The sequence below is a fragment of the Oncorhynchus mykiss genome, chromosome 15 (assembly GCF_057628025.1).
Source record: "Oncorhynchus mykiss isolate SJ-2025 chromosome 15, ASM5762802v1, whole genome shotgun sequence".
In the NCBI taxonomy this organism is placed as follows: domain Eukaryota; kingdom Metazoa; phylum Chordata; class Actinopteri; order Salmoniformes; family Salmonidae; genus Oncorhynchus; species Oncorhynchus mykiss.
The window spans coordinates 56,393,900-56,408,153 of record NC_143036.1 but is presented as its reverse complement, the minus strand read 5'-3'; the positions used below and the strand labels follow the sequence as shown (position 1 = coordinate 56,408,153).

The window sequence follows — 14,254 nt, the reverse complement described above, 5'->3', positions numbered from 1 at the left end:
GTGAGCTCGGTGCTCCTGGATAACTGACACAATGCTACATCTGGGAGGAGCATGACCAGAGACAACCAGAAGACAAGAGGAAGAGGAGAGGAGATAACAGGAGATACACGGTACCTGACAAAGATCTCAGACATCACCTCGATTACTCACAGACAAAAGGAGGTATCAGTGGTGATTTACAATGGTAGGTCATGTTAGGTCAAGGCATAAAAAACTCACACACACAAAACACACAGGGTTGAATTCCTGATGCTGTACCCTGGCTATACTGTACAAGCAAAACGACATGGGAAAATGTACTTAAACTGTAAACACATGCAACGTTTCAGTCCCATGTAAAGTTTTAGCCTGGTCCTAGATCTGTTTGTGCTCTTGCCAACTCACTGTTTCTTTGTGGCATGATAACGAGTGAGGAGTTAGCATGATAGCACAAACAGACTGGGATTCAGGCTAGTTTTAGCCTGTACTGGTCTAATTTGTTTACCTGCTGGCTTGGGAGGCCTTCTCCCACCTTAGCTGTGAGGAGACTGGCGGCACTGTGGCAGCAGACTTCTGACGATCTATGAGAGACTGACAGATTAGATGGAGAGACAGTACTGGAGAGAGGTGACAGGAATGGGGAGCAGGGGACATCACAGATGATCATATCCAGGAAGGGAAAAATACAGACTACTTACCAAAGAAAATCACCCCAATATCAGCATTTTCAAGAAGCACATTCAACAGTTCTGCAAGAATGTTCCTATTCTTAAATATTCCCAAACGCCTAAAAACTCATGTATTTGATATATTCTACTGTTCAACGGAATGTACGCTTACAGTATGCGATGATGAACCCGTGTGCTTGTGCAATAACTGAGCAGGCTGTGTAAAGCATTCCTCCCTAACCCATGAGAGGAGAACACATGAGAGAGATGTTCAAGGCCACTCAAAACAGAAAAGACGACGACACACAAAATACAGGTGATTTATACATGATATTTACAGTATATACGAAGAGTATGAACATAGCACTGTACACAGGATACAGCTTTCCAATACTCTGTGTTATATACACATGCATAGAAAGTGCTCAAAAGCTAACTGGCTGACAATGAGTGGTAACTATTAACAGTCTGCCTGAAAATGGATATGGCGTTAGCACAGGGATTGGCAATGTTTCACATTATGAAAGACTCCTGAAACAGAGCAGAGGAGGAAAATGGCATTCACTGTATTCACATAGAGGGAGAAATCACAGGCCAATAGATCTGGTGGGAAACAAATACATCTGAAAGGGGAACAACGCATTTGACAGGATTAAGAGCCTCTTGCATGTACGGATGGAACTTTGATGTAGCGGGACCGAAAATTGGAATGAGTTTGGTGTGTGTATGTGTGTGTATTGGAGAGTGCGAGTCGGGCGGAAGGAGGAGGGTTTCACAGAGAGGAGGTCACACTGGTTTCCTTTCTTGAGAAGCTAAGACAGCGACCCCTAGCATCTATTTGATCTTTGACAATCCTTCACTTTTCATTCCCTTGTTGCAGAAAATATCTATATCCAGCTAATTTACCCTACGATGGAAATGTTCCATATTGTAACACACACTATACTACAACTACAAAGGTGTTCTGCTCAAAGTAACAGGTATACAGTGTTGTGCCAAGGCAGGTAGATGGTGCTAACGTGATGAAGGGTAATGAATGAAACAGAGTAATACTAACTCCATGTATAGAAACTTGAAGGTCACTGAGGTGGTTCCCACGCCAAATCTACAGTGTTCATTGTGTTTCTGTACAGTCACCATTAGATGACTATTGGAAGAAAAAAAACATTCAACCAGATCAATCAGCCCAACAAATGAGTGCAAGAACAGTCAGTATTTCTGTTATGGAAAAAATGTAAATGTTCACCAAACGTTGTCAACAAAGTAGCTAAGAGGAGTCCTGTCAAATGCGTTTTTTTTGCTCCATATTGCCTGTTATAACAACATGTAGATCACTTGAACCAATGGAGACTGGGATTGTTAGAGTATAGACACAGAGTTGTTGTGGTACTCTGGGCTCCAAACTTGGGACTGGTGGGGGAGGGGGAGACTGGACTGGGCCAATACTAGAGAGGGGAGTCAAAACAGGGAGAGACGAAGGAGACTTTTCTGACCAGCATCCCATTGACAGCCCAACTAGCCAAAATCTATAACTGACCCTTACCTTAACCTTAACCAAACTCATAACCTTAACCTAGTTTTAACCAATTCAAAAATGAAATATTGGTTTGCGCGTCAGCCACGTCCCCTTAGTTCTTCCCGTCAAAACCAAACTGTGCATGGATTGGGCCAAAGTTGGCAAAGCCTACTCACTGGCCAACACCCAGTAGCAGTGTATCCCTCATCAAGAGCACTGTTTACAGACACTTACGCTGATCATTTGGCAAGGCTTTGTTATTGTCCATTCTAACCTATTGGATAGGGCCAAAAAAAACATGTGAAAACTTGTTGTTGGCATGAAAAGAAGAGTTGCTAAAGAAAAGCGGTGAGCTGATAGAAATGATGTCTGATCAGTCATTGTCGTTGCACTGATCAGGTGCTGTAGTTAAGGCACACACATACACAGGTGACACACTATCATGTGTGCAGAAACGGTGGAATCCCATCTATGCATCATACAGTAGCTCTACACTAACTAACCCATAGCCTAAATGTCATTCAAATGTTTGTCTATATTTCTATAACAGTGTAATGATAATTCTGGTTAACAATACGTCCGTGTCGAACCCCAGTTGAAAAGTGTGTGTGTCAGCTTCCTGAGTTTTCTATCTATTAATTACATTCATCCATCTATGTGTTTCTCTGGAGTTACCCTCCGAGGCACTAGGGGTGCTACGTAGCCACAGCTCACTGTCTGTCTCGCCTACTGATATGAAACCCAGAATCACCCATCTCGCTCTGTCTCATAATGCTATCATTCAAACCATCATGGTGTGCTGATTCCAGGTCATTTATGTTACAGGTTTAATATGATATTGAACCTTGACGGAAGTCTTCAGTCTAAGTCCTGAATATATATATAGTGATATTACAAACTGCCATTGGGTGGTGCTAGACTCTAAATATGTGCCAGGTTTACAGAGCAGATGTGAGGAGGATTGCAATAACATTGTGAGGACAGTGTTACAGAGCTGTGAGTAATAACTGAACAATTAAAAATAGCAAACAATCCATAATCATTGACCTGTCTTATCCAGTACTTGCTTTGAATGACATTTGGTTACAGTATCTGTGTGATTTTCATTAAAAACAGAGAGAATAACACTGTCAAGTGGTTGATCTGTGGAGACCTCAGTCCAACATTTGAACAAATTCCTTTAAATGTCCTTCTCATCTGTCTTTCCAAACAGCGGTAAGGTCCTGCACTCATATTCACTTGCTTGTGTGGATGGTGATTTGATTTAAAGGGCAAGACCAAAACTACCGATGTATAGTCTGAAAAGTGTTCTGTCTCTCCTGTAGTTTAGACCGATCAACAGTCTGTGAATAAGAGGAAGGCAGGGCCACTTGTGCTCCATGTTGTGTTAAATCCCTGAGGAAAGTCAGTCTGAACATTCACGCCGATACAGAGCCTCATCCAGATGCTGCATCGACACCAGAGGCTTAGGCACAAGAAACAGAAAACCAGTCTGTCCTCCTCTCTGTGAGCCCCACCCACTCCCCCAGGGGCTGATGGGAAATGTAGTTTAGCTTCATTAAAGAGGCGGATGGGATTTGTAGTAGTGTCAGTGAGGAGGTTGATGGGAATTGTAGTTTAGTGTCTGGGAAGGGGCCAATGGAATCTGTAGTTCTGTTTAGAGAGGAGACTCATTGGATTTGTAGTGTTGTCAGTGAGGGGGCCGATGGGAACCGTAGTACCTAGGGTAGAGTGGACTGTAGCTGCTGGTGTGGCTATATGAAGTGTGGGGGGTGTATGAAGAGGATGGGATATATGATGAAGGAGAGTAATGAGCAGATGAAGGGGTATAGGAACTGGAGGGGGTATAAGGGGAGGAAGGGGTGTAGGAACTAGAAGGGGTATAGGAACTAGTAGGGGTGTAAGAAGAGGGGGTATAAAGGGCTGAGGTACGCGTCAGGTTGGTAAGGGGGCGAGTTCGAGGGGAGCTCCATGTCAACCGGCGAGACCCCAGTATGGGAGAACGGTAGGGGGAGGAGGGGGCCGAGCCAGGCTGAGCACCCCTGCCAGGAGACGGCCGTGAGTCTGAGGAGTAATGCCTGGAGAGCCCAGTACTGCTACGTTCTAAACTAAAACTATGGGAGTCGAGACTAAAACTGTGGGAGTCGACCTCTAACGTCCGGACACCCAGTGCCCACTGGGAGTGAGCCAGCCTGTGGGGGGTGGATGGGGGGGTCCAGGAGGAGGAGGGTGCCTCCAGGGAGGGGGGACTGCCTGTTATTGTGGGGCCTGAGGGGGCCGTGGAGGAGGGGCTGAAGGGGTGTCTATGATGTGTCGTAGGGGAGCTCAGAGCTAGGGCTGTGGCATCTGTAGTAGCAGAGGTCAGGCTTAAGGGGGCGCCAGTGCCGGTGGTGGGGCTGGAGGGAGGACCAGGACTTACTTTGGGGGTGCTTCTCTTCATGCGGGCCACCTTGCCGCTGCGGGTGCAGTGCGACTGCTCCTGGTCGAAGGCTAGGTCCTCCAGACGCTGGGTCAGGGCAAGTTTCTGCTGGATGGCCATCCGCAGGAGGGAGTTGAGCGTCTTCTTCTCGTCCTCTGCCGCAGCCAGCTGCCTCTGCATCTCATCCAGCTGAGTCACATACTCGTCACACCTGAGAAGTTTCAAGGAGAGGGGTTGGGTGCTTGCAAAAAACAAAAGTTTTGGTTACACAGCGTAGGTGGAGATGGGTTCCGAAAAAATAACATGATAAGAGGAAGTAGAGAAGAGAGAGAAGAATGGAGAGAGCGGAGGAGATATAGTAAGGGTAGGATGTAGAACTAGTCTATCCTTTTAACAAGCTATCCCTGGTCCTTGGTCTCTCCTGGTAGTGAACAACAATAAGTCAATAGAAGAAAGAGAGATGAAGGGATAGAGCGAGGAGGGAAATAGTCACCTGGTAGTGAACAACAAGAAGTCAATAGAAGAAAGAGAGATGAAGGGATAGAGCGAGGAGGGAAATAGTCACCTGGTAGAGAACAACAAGAAGTCAATAGAAGAAAGACAGATGAAGGGATAGAGCGAGGAGGGAAATAGTCACCTGGTAGCGAACAACAAGAAGTCAATAGAAGAAAGACAGATGAAGGGATAGAGCGAGGAGGGAAATAGTCACCTGGTAGAGAACAACAAGAAGTCAATAGAAGAAAGACAGATGAAGGGATAGAGCGAGGAGGGAAATAGTCACCTGGTAGCGAACATGGCTCTGAGCGATGAGAAGGTGGCAGCATCCTCCTTCAGGGCCTTCAGTTCGTTCCTCAGCTTCATCATGGTGTCTGTCACCATGTGCTTCTCATTCTCATACTTACTCTTCAGGTTGGCCAGGGCATTCTCTGCAGTCTGCAAGAACAAGGGAACAGGGGCATTTCTTTCACCTTTATTGAAACAGAAAGTCCCATTGAAGTCTGAATACATTTTTACCCCCAAGGGAGTTTGAATGTTCAATTGTTTTCTAAGTGAGGACATTAGTGTGACTGTGACGGCAGCCTCTATATACTCTATATATCCTCATGGCTACTGTAGCCTGCTAGCTTGGTGTGAGAACCATCTACAGCCTTCGGAGATTTCTCGTGACGAGCCTCAAAGTAGATTCTTGCAAGGCAGTATTAGACAGCGTATGACCATCCATAGGTATCCATATTGTGGACACCCTGTCCATGTCTGACCTGTTTGTTCGCTTTGAGCACCAGTCTGAGGGTAGCTATCTGTTCTCTCTTGGTGCTGAGCAGGGACTTGAGCTTCAGTATCTCCTCCATACAGGCCTCTTTGTCCTTGTCAAACAGCGGGGCCAGTTCCCTGGCTGCAGCCCTCTGTCTGGACAGCTGGAGTGACCGGTCCACTGCCCTCTGGAGGTGCCTCACCTGCAGCATGTTCATCAAAGGAGGTTGTTAGCGAACATTAGCTGATGTTGTCATATACACTCAAATCTGTGTCTGTTCGCTTCATGATGACCATTTGAAAGGCTAAAGGTGACACCTGGCACACAAACTGTGATAAACTGATTCCGGTTTCAACTGCTAATGAAAACAAAGATGTAATGATATATGCGTGTGAAATTATATTGGTGTTTAAGTATGGCAAATGCTTAGTTTGACATGTTTATTCAAATGATTCACCTGCTCTCTGATGATGGCGTTGAGGTTATAGATGTTCATGGGTTCCCTACGCAGGTCTCCAGCTGGCTCTACCGCAGGCGATGATGATGATGAAGATGAGGAAGAGGCACTGATGCTGGGGGATCCCGTAGGAGGGGTGCGGGGTACAGGACTGTCCCTGTCCCTCCCCCCGTCCCGGCCTCCCTCTCCTGACAACCGCTCTTTGGATGGAGATTCCGAGGGGCTACGAGACTCCGCCGTGGACGACGAGGTTGCTGCGGCAACGGCTGCGAGCCTCCGGGCGAGGCGGGGCGTGAGTAGAACGCGGGTGTCGTCACCCTTGAGCGAGGCACTGATACCCCTTAGTCCTCTGCCGTGTCTGTAGTAGTCTAGCATCACCCGGTTGGGCGTCTCGTTGTTACAGAGGCAGACGTGGTGGTAAAGTTGAGCCAGCTCCTCGCTGAAGGTGACCAGTTCATCCTGTGCTGCATTGAGCGCCCCCTGGCTCTCGCTGGCCATGTTCTTGGCTGTTCTCAGCTCCGTCTCCAGGCCCCCTACCTTTTCCCTACCTTCCCGGCAGCTCCTCTCCAGCCTCCCCACCTGCTGCTCCAGAGATCTGTGCTGGGCCTCTCCGCGCGTCCTCTCCTCCACCCCGCCCTCCACACACTGGTTGTACCTCTCTCTCAGAGACTTCAGCTCAGCCTTTAGCTCGACCACCTCGGTTACAGCCACCCTGTATTTACACTGGAGGATCTCCAGACCCGGGGTCTGGTGGCAGAATGCCTGGCCCCTGCTGTGTATTAATCCCTTCTCTTTCTCCTCCTCTTCCTCTTCTCCTAGCTCCATCAGGGCCTCTCGGTTGAGGTGTGTCTCCTGGGCGAGCTGGGCCTCCTGGTGCAGGCGCCTGAGGGCGGTGACTCTCTCGCTGAGGCGTTGGGCCCTTTCGTGCTGCTCGTTCAGGGCACCCTGTGTATGCTGCAGCTGCGTCTGACACTCTTGCAGGCTGATCAACAGCGCTGTTTTCTCTCGCTCCACCTATGGACACGCACGTACACACGCACACACACACACAAACACACACACAGCGATTTTCAGCCTATTGTTAAACTAGTAGCTTTCTTTATCATCCCCAGCCCCATAACCTTAAATAAGCTGCATAATTTCCCTGCACACTCAGCACCGTCCACCTCATCCCTCAGGCCCCCTGCTGAAAAAAACAGCACAGACCGCAGGCGTGTGCATAGGTGTTGGTTTTGCTGGGGACCAGCCTTCACTCTGATTTCTTGGTGCCTTTGTATTGTTTTTGCTGGTGACCAACCGTCGCTGTGTTTTGGACACGGTGACCTGCATAAGCTGGTCACCAGCAAAACCAGCATCAAGTCACAACATGCTGGCTTTCAAAGTGATGCTTAATTCCTATTGGAATCCAGCCAGTGTGGGGACACCCAATAATTGTAACTTTTCTTCACCCACAACATGTATTCAGAACTGGAACAGCCATTTCAGTAATGGGTGCAATAAGTCCAACTAACAGATGGTATTAGTTTAGAAAAATGTATGTTATTTATCTTTGTGTAGCATAAGATTAATCAATCAATCAATGTGCATGCAAAAACCCAACAAACAAAAGAGATATTGAAACAAACAATAAAAAAATCTACTGCAATAGAGCATGCTGGGAAGTGTAATAATGATGGGCATGGTCAGGCCAGCTTGACCAGCTAGACCATCGTAGACCTGCATGGACCAGCTTGGTCACTTGCATACCAACATCACCAGCATAAGCTGGTATGTGTCCAAAACACAGCGAAGGCTGGTCACCAGCAAAACCAGCTAGACTATCCTAGTAAACCGGCATACCCATCTTAGACCATGCTGGACAGACTAGCGTGACCAGCTAGACCATTCTTGTCTGACCAGCTTGACCAGCATCCGACCAGCAATAATCAGCATAGACCAGCAAATACCAGCATGGACCAGCTTGAAATGTATGCTGGTCTATGCAGTTTTATTTCAGCAGGGCCTAAACCTTGCACACTTTCAGAGGGAACAGTAAACCTTGCACACGACTGGGGGTGAATCGATAGTCTAGTGTGTCAGTGAGGATATAAATAAGCCTTTCCTCCAGTCCAGCCAATCGGATAGAGGCTGAGGGAATGTGTGGGGAGATGCAGTTTCACCTTGCGGAACTGCAGTGAATGGTTGGACACATATCAACCCCACACACATCCTACTGCATCTTCATCTCACTGGCCCACTGGGCTGGAGGAAACTACAGAAGAGAAGACACCCACTATAAAACAAAATGGCGGACATTTAGATTAGAGTCCATGTAACAGCCAGAGGTTCAGTAACAGCTGTTCCCACAACTTCTCACTGGTGCTTCTAACTGGTGCTTTATTTGACTGCTGGGATAAACTGTATTATTTATAGTCTTAAAAGAGGCAGAGAAAGGGAGGGACAGGCCGAGAGAGATGGAGAGACTGAGAAGAGTTAGAGAGCGATAGAGAGAGAGAGAGAGAGGGAGAGCAGGAATAGAGAGCTGTATGCAGTGAGGTTATGTCAGCAGTCTCTCTCACTGAATAATTCAACACTTATTCCCACATCTACAATATGGGGCTGTTGAGGGGATATAGACGTGTTAATTTGTACAGTTTCAGTGTGTACATGTGTTCACTTTGTAATATTGTTTATGTGTACATTAATGAGTTTGAATTAGTATGTTTATGTTTGCCAAAGTGTTCGGATATCCTCCTGTCATTGTTACATGCTTATAACACTTGAGAAATCTGAGCACCAAACTCCAGAGGCTCCCGAAACTCCACTCTACTCATTCTAACCAAGTGAACCGTACTTCTCCACCCACCTGTAGCAGCTGCTGCTTGAGCTTCTGTATCTCTGTCAGGTTCATCTCACTGAACAGATCCGACACCATCCCCTCTCCTTTCCTCCCTGCTCCCCGACACTCTCCATTGGCCCTGGGCAGTGACCCTGTCCCCGTCCCAGTTCCTGACCCTCCATGTAGATGCCCGTTACACCTGCCCGGCTCCTCTGAGCTGGGCGACAGGGCGGAGACAGGCGTAGCCGTGCCACTAGGTGGCGCTGAGGTAAAAGTGAGGTGGGCGCTGCCCGTGTATTGGACGTCACACAGGCTGAGGTGGTGGACCAGCTCCTTGCGGAGGTGCTTCTTCTGCTCCCGCTCGCTCTTCAGAGAGTCCAGGGCCTCCTCTAGCTGGGCCTCGGAGATGTCTTTGAGACGCAAGGCGTCTTCTAACTGACTGTTCAGCAGCTCGGTCTCCTCCTCCAGAACCTTGATCTCATGCTTTAACCCCTCGTACTCCACCTGAGGGAGGGAAGAAGGGAGGAAGGGGGAGGGGAGGAAGGTGGTGGGAAGGAGGGAGGAAGGGGGAGGGAAGGAGGGAGGAAGGGGGTGGGAAGGAGGGAGTGGAAAGGGGGAGGGGAAGAAGTGGTAAGCAGAAAGGGAGAGGCATCATGTTGTGGTAGGGATGGGGATACAGTGTGTGTGTGTGTGTGTGTGTGTGTGTGTGTAACCGCATGCGTGTGTATGTACTGTGTGTGTGTTCCCTCGCCTGATTCTGTTTGAGAGTGGACACTAGTTTCTGCAGGGTGATGTTCTCCTCCTCCAGCTCAGTGTAGTCCTGTAGGAGTCGCGCCTCTCTGAACTTATATTCCCTGATCTCCTCTCTCATCCGGCTCCGCTGCAGCTCCAACATCTCATTACTCTACAGGACAGACACAAACACCAGTGGTTTAGTTATCACACACAACCCTGGCTACTGTCAAATACAAAAGACGTGGTTATTTTCACAAAACAACACGGGACTGGTTTACGATGAAACACAACAAGGATTTACTGTAAAGCATTTTGTGACAAATGTTGACATTAAAAGGACTTTATAGCCTAGGACACCTTAAATACATTATATTGATTGACCGATTGGCATTGATAGCCACACACACTAAAAACTGTTTAAGATCAAATAATAACTGTGCATACATGTATATAGTAAGTACCCACAGTTCTGAGTCTGTCACAGTTTGTTTTATTTTGAGTGTATTTCCTTAGGTTACCACTGGAGGGCACCCTTACCTTGTTTCTAGTTTCCAGGTTACCCTGATTGTTTCTTATTGGTTTCACCTGTGTTTGATTTCCCCCTCTGTTCACCTGGTTGCCTGGCTACTTTGGTTCCTCTGTTGGTCTGGATCCTTGCTTAGGTCTTGTGTTTTGTTTAGTGCACTATTGTGCTGTTGCCTTGTTTCTGTCAAGACTTTAAGTAAAGATCTGGATTTACCCTTACCTCTGCTTGCTGTGTTTCTCTGCGACTGGGTTCGAATTCGTACAAGCATCATTGTAACAGTCTCCACTAAACCCCTCCCCCCTGACCTCTAACCCCTGGTGCCTCACCTCTCTGAGCTCCTGCAGCAGAGTACTGAGGTGTTCGTTGTCGGCCTGTGTGTTGACTGTGACGGCCCGGCTCTGTTTGAGCTCTGACTGGATCCCCAGCAGGCGACTCATGTAATACGCCTCCTTAGTGGCTGACTCCTGTAGGAGGGTCTCTTCGTTGGTCTCCCCGTCCGCAGCCACCTTGCGCTGGGTGGAGAAGGTCTGGCCAAATGCCTGGAGAGGGGGCAGAGGAGGGGCGAGAGAGAAGTTATGACGTTTCAGTAGCATAGGATCACATCATAGGACGTCCTGGTTATGTAAATGCTATTTTCTGACTCCGATAACATATATTGATAGGTAAAGAGCCACCACCATCTGAAACTCTTCCACCACTTAGTCTGGTGTACATTGCAGACAGCATAACAAAACCCCTGAAAAACCCCCGGACTGAAACCAGTTGAGGCACACACACAGTAGGGCTGGATGATATGGGCAAAAACATCTAACTGCATTTTTTTGGGGGGGATTCATTGTGCAGCTCTAACACACACACACACACACACACCATGGAGAAATGGAGAGAGGCAAAGAATCCTGTTCTCCTTCTAGAAACAGAACACCGAACACAGCACGTTGCTCACTTTTCGGTGTGGAAGCACTTTAAATGATGTGGTGCTGAACCTAAACGTAACCTAAATGTAATGATCACGTAAATACATACGATTAAGTGCACTTAACGTAAAGTCGGACGAGAGGAAAGACAAACTTAATGTTCCCTACAGGGCCACCGAATAAGTACAGTCTACTGAAACAGTCATGCAGGGACTCCACAGTGGACTACCACAGGCTATTCATCACTCTCCTATTAGTTCAGCTTCAGTGGTGCAATTCAGACTCACGTGTCCACACTGTAACAGAGAGAGTAATGATTTTGCACAGAGATGTATTTGTGTCAACTGACAGATTCAGCATACTTAAACATCAGAACTATTGGAGACACTGAGGAACGTTTGGATGTTGTGTAGTTTATGACCGTTATAGGTTCTGTTTTGAAGCTGTTTGCAACTGAAAAGGGACGAGACCTTTTCTCCAGCGTTTGAAGGTTTAAAGGTCATGTGTGGTTTGATGATGATACACTGCCCTTCATCTGCCAACACACACACACACACACACATAATCATACACTATGTCAGATGTCACTATATGCTAGCTTTAATGAAAGGCGTCCTTTAGTCAAGAAAGCACATACAATTTAAGCTGGATTTCCAAACGCATGTACAGTACACCGTAAAAAGAAATACAGCACCTAGAGTTGAAGTCGGAAGTTTACATACAGGGGGGACCTAGTGAATGACCTGCAGAAAGTAACAAAGCCTACCATCAGTAACACACTACGCCGCCAGGGACTCAAATCCTGCAGTGCCAGACGTGTCCCCCTGCTTAAGCCAGTACATGTCCAGGCCTGTCTGAAGTTTGCTAGAGAGCATTTTGATGATCCAGAAGAAGATTGGGAGAATGTCATATGGTCAGATGAAACCAAAATATTACTTTTTGGTAAAAACTCAACTCAAAGAATGCTGAGTTGCATCCAAAGAACACCATACCTACTGTGAAGCATAGGGGTGGAAACATCATGCTTTGGGGCTGTTTTTCTGCAAAAGGACCACGACGACTGATCCATGTAAAGGAAAGAATGAATGGGGCCATGTATTGTGAGATTTTGAGTGAAAACCTCCTTCCATCAGCAAGGGCATTGAAGATGAAACGTGGCTGGGTCTTTCAGCATGACAATGATCCCAAACGCACCGCCCGGGCAACGAACGAGTGGCTTCGTAAGAAGCATTTCAAGGTCCTGGAGTGGCCTAGCCAGTCTCCAGATCTCAACCCCATAGAAAATCTTTGGAGGGAGTTGAAAGTCCGTGTTGCCCAGCAACAGCCCCAAAACATCACTGCTCTAGAGGAGATCTGCATGGAGGAATGGGCCAAAATACCAGCAACAGTGTGTGAAAACCTTGGAAAGACTTACAGAAAACGTTTGACCTCTGTCATTGCCAACAAAGGGTATATAACAAAGTATTGAGATAAACTTTTGTTATTGACCAAATACATATTTTCCACCATAATTTGCAAATAAATTCATTAAAAATCCTACAATGTGATTTTCTGGATTTTTTCCTCATCCTCATTTTGTCTGTCATAGTTGAAGTGTACCTATGATGAAAATTACAGGCATCTCTCATCTTTTTAAGTGGGAGAACTTGCACCATTGGTGGCTGACTAAGTACTTTTTTTGCCCCACTGTATATCTATCTATATTATGTTTGGAGGAAAAAGGGGGAGGCTTGCAAGCCGAAGAACACCATCCCAACCGTGAAGCACAGGGGTGGCAGTATCATAGGGGTGCTTTGCTGCAGGAGGGACTGGTGCACTTCATAAAATAGATGGCATCATGAGGATGGAAATGATGTGGATATATTGAAGCAACATCTCAAGACATCAGTCAGGAAGTTAAAGCTTGGTCGTAAGTGGGTCTTCCAAATGGACAATAACCCCAAGCATACTTCCAAAGTTGTGGCAAAAAGGCTTAAGGTCAAGGTATTGGAGTGGCCATCACAAAGCCCTGACCTCAATCCTATAGAACATGTGCGAGCAAGGAGGCCTACAAACCTGACTCAGTTACACCAGCTCTGTCAGGAGGAATGGGCCAAAATTCACCCAACTTATTGTTGGAATCGAATGTATGTAAACTTCTGACCCACTAGGAATGTGATGAAAGAAATAAAAACTGAAAGAAATAATTCTCTCTACTACTATTCTGACATTTCACATTCTTAAAATAAAGTGGTCATCCTAACTGACCTAAGACAGGGAATTTTTACTTGGATTAAATGTCAGGAATAGTGAAAAACTGAGTTTAAATGTATTTGGCTAAGGTGTATGTAAACTTCCGACTTCAACTGTATATTACCCATGGCAAGCAACTATACCTATATAAATGTATGAGGAATAACTTACACGATGACTGCATACATCAAGGTAAAAGCCACATTAAATCATTGTTTTTTTACACCTCTATGGGTTGAGTAAATGTCATCCTAAATGAAACAATGTCCCCCTACAATTTCATTACAATGGCATCAACTCTTATCGCAGCCACTCACTTTAAGTGGAGAAGAGAAGCTGAGTATGGCACCCTATTCCCTATATAGTGCACTACTTTTGACCAGAGCCATATGGGCTCCATGTAGGAAATAGGGTGCCATTTGGGATGCATTCCCTAATGCTGGTCATCCAATTTCCTCTGACAGAGTAGAACATTCTCCCCGCTTGACTAGAGACAGATGAGGCGTTACAGAGCAGAACAGGCCACAGTGCCACCAAGCCTTTTTATTTGCTGCAAATCCCAATATGTAGCCTCTCTCGATGCACTCTCTGCCTGGCTAGGACAGACATTATCCTAGTGTGGTTATGTCTCTGCCTGGCTAGGACAGACATTATCCTAGTGTGGTTATGTCTCTGCCTGGCTAGGACAGACATTATCCTAGTGTGGTTATGTCTCTGTTCTGGCTAGGACAGACA

The 14,254-nt window shown here is 46.7% G+C and overlaps 1 protein-coding gene and 1 long non-coding RNA gene across 2 annotated transcripts in view; both read right to left on the bottom strand.

Moving 5' to 3' along the window:
* LOC149978112 (uncharacterized) lies at positions 1–813 on the bottom strand. The gene is made up of 3 exons (XR_016486772.1): positions 678–813; positions 485–560; positions 1–40 (listed from the first exon to the last, which is right to left on the bottom strand). It is a non-coding gene; the product is annotated as an uncharacterized LOC149978112 (long non-coding RNA).
* A 156-nt stretch (positions 814–969) lies between these two features.
* LOC110490290 (protein bicaudal D homolog 1) overlaps positions 970–14,254 on the bottom strand; it is a 32,826-nt gene continuing 19,541 nt past the window's right edge. Inside the window, exons 2-8 of the mRNA XM_036944595.2 lie at positions 10,697–10,909; positions 9,861–10,013; positions 9,137–9,613; positions 6,292–7,305; positions 5,842–6,036; positions 5,364–5,515; positions 970–4,793 (exon numbers count right to left, since the gene is read on the bottom strand). Of these exons, the coding sequence (XP_036800490.2) occupies positions 3,854–4,793; positions 5,364–5,515; positions 5,842–6,036; positions 6,292–7,305; positions 9,137–9,613; positions 9,861–10,013; positions 10,697–10,909 (3,144 nt within the window). The 3' untranslated portion in view covers positions 970–3,853. The remainder of the gene's footprint in view (positions 4,794–5,363; positions 5,516–5,841; positions 6,037–6,291; positions 7,306–9,136; positions 9,614–9,860; positions 10,014–10,696; positions 10,910–14,254) is intronic.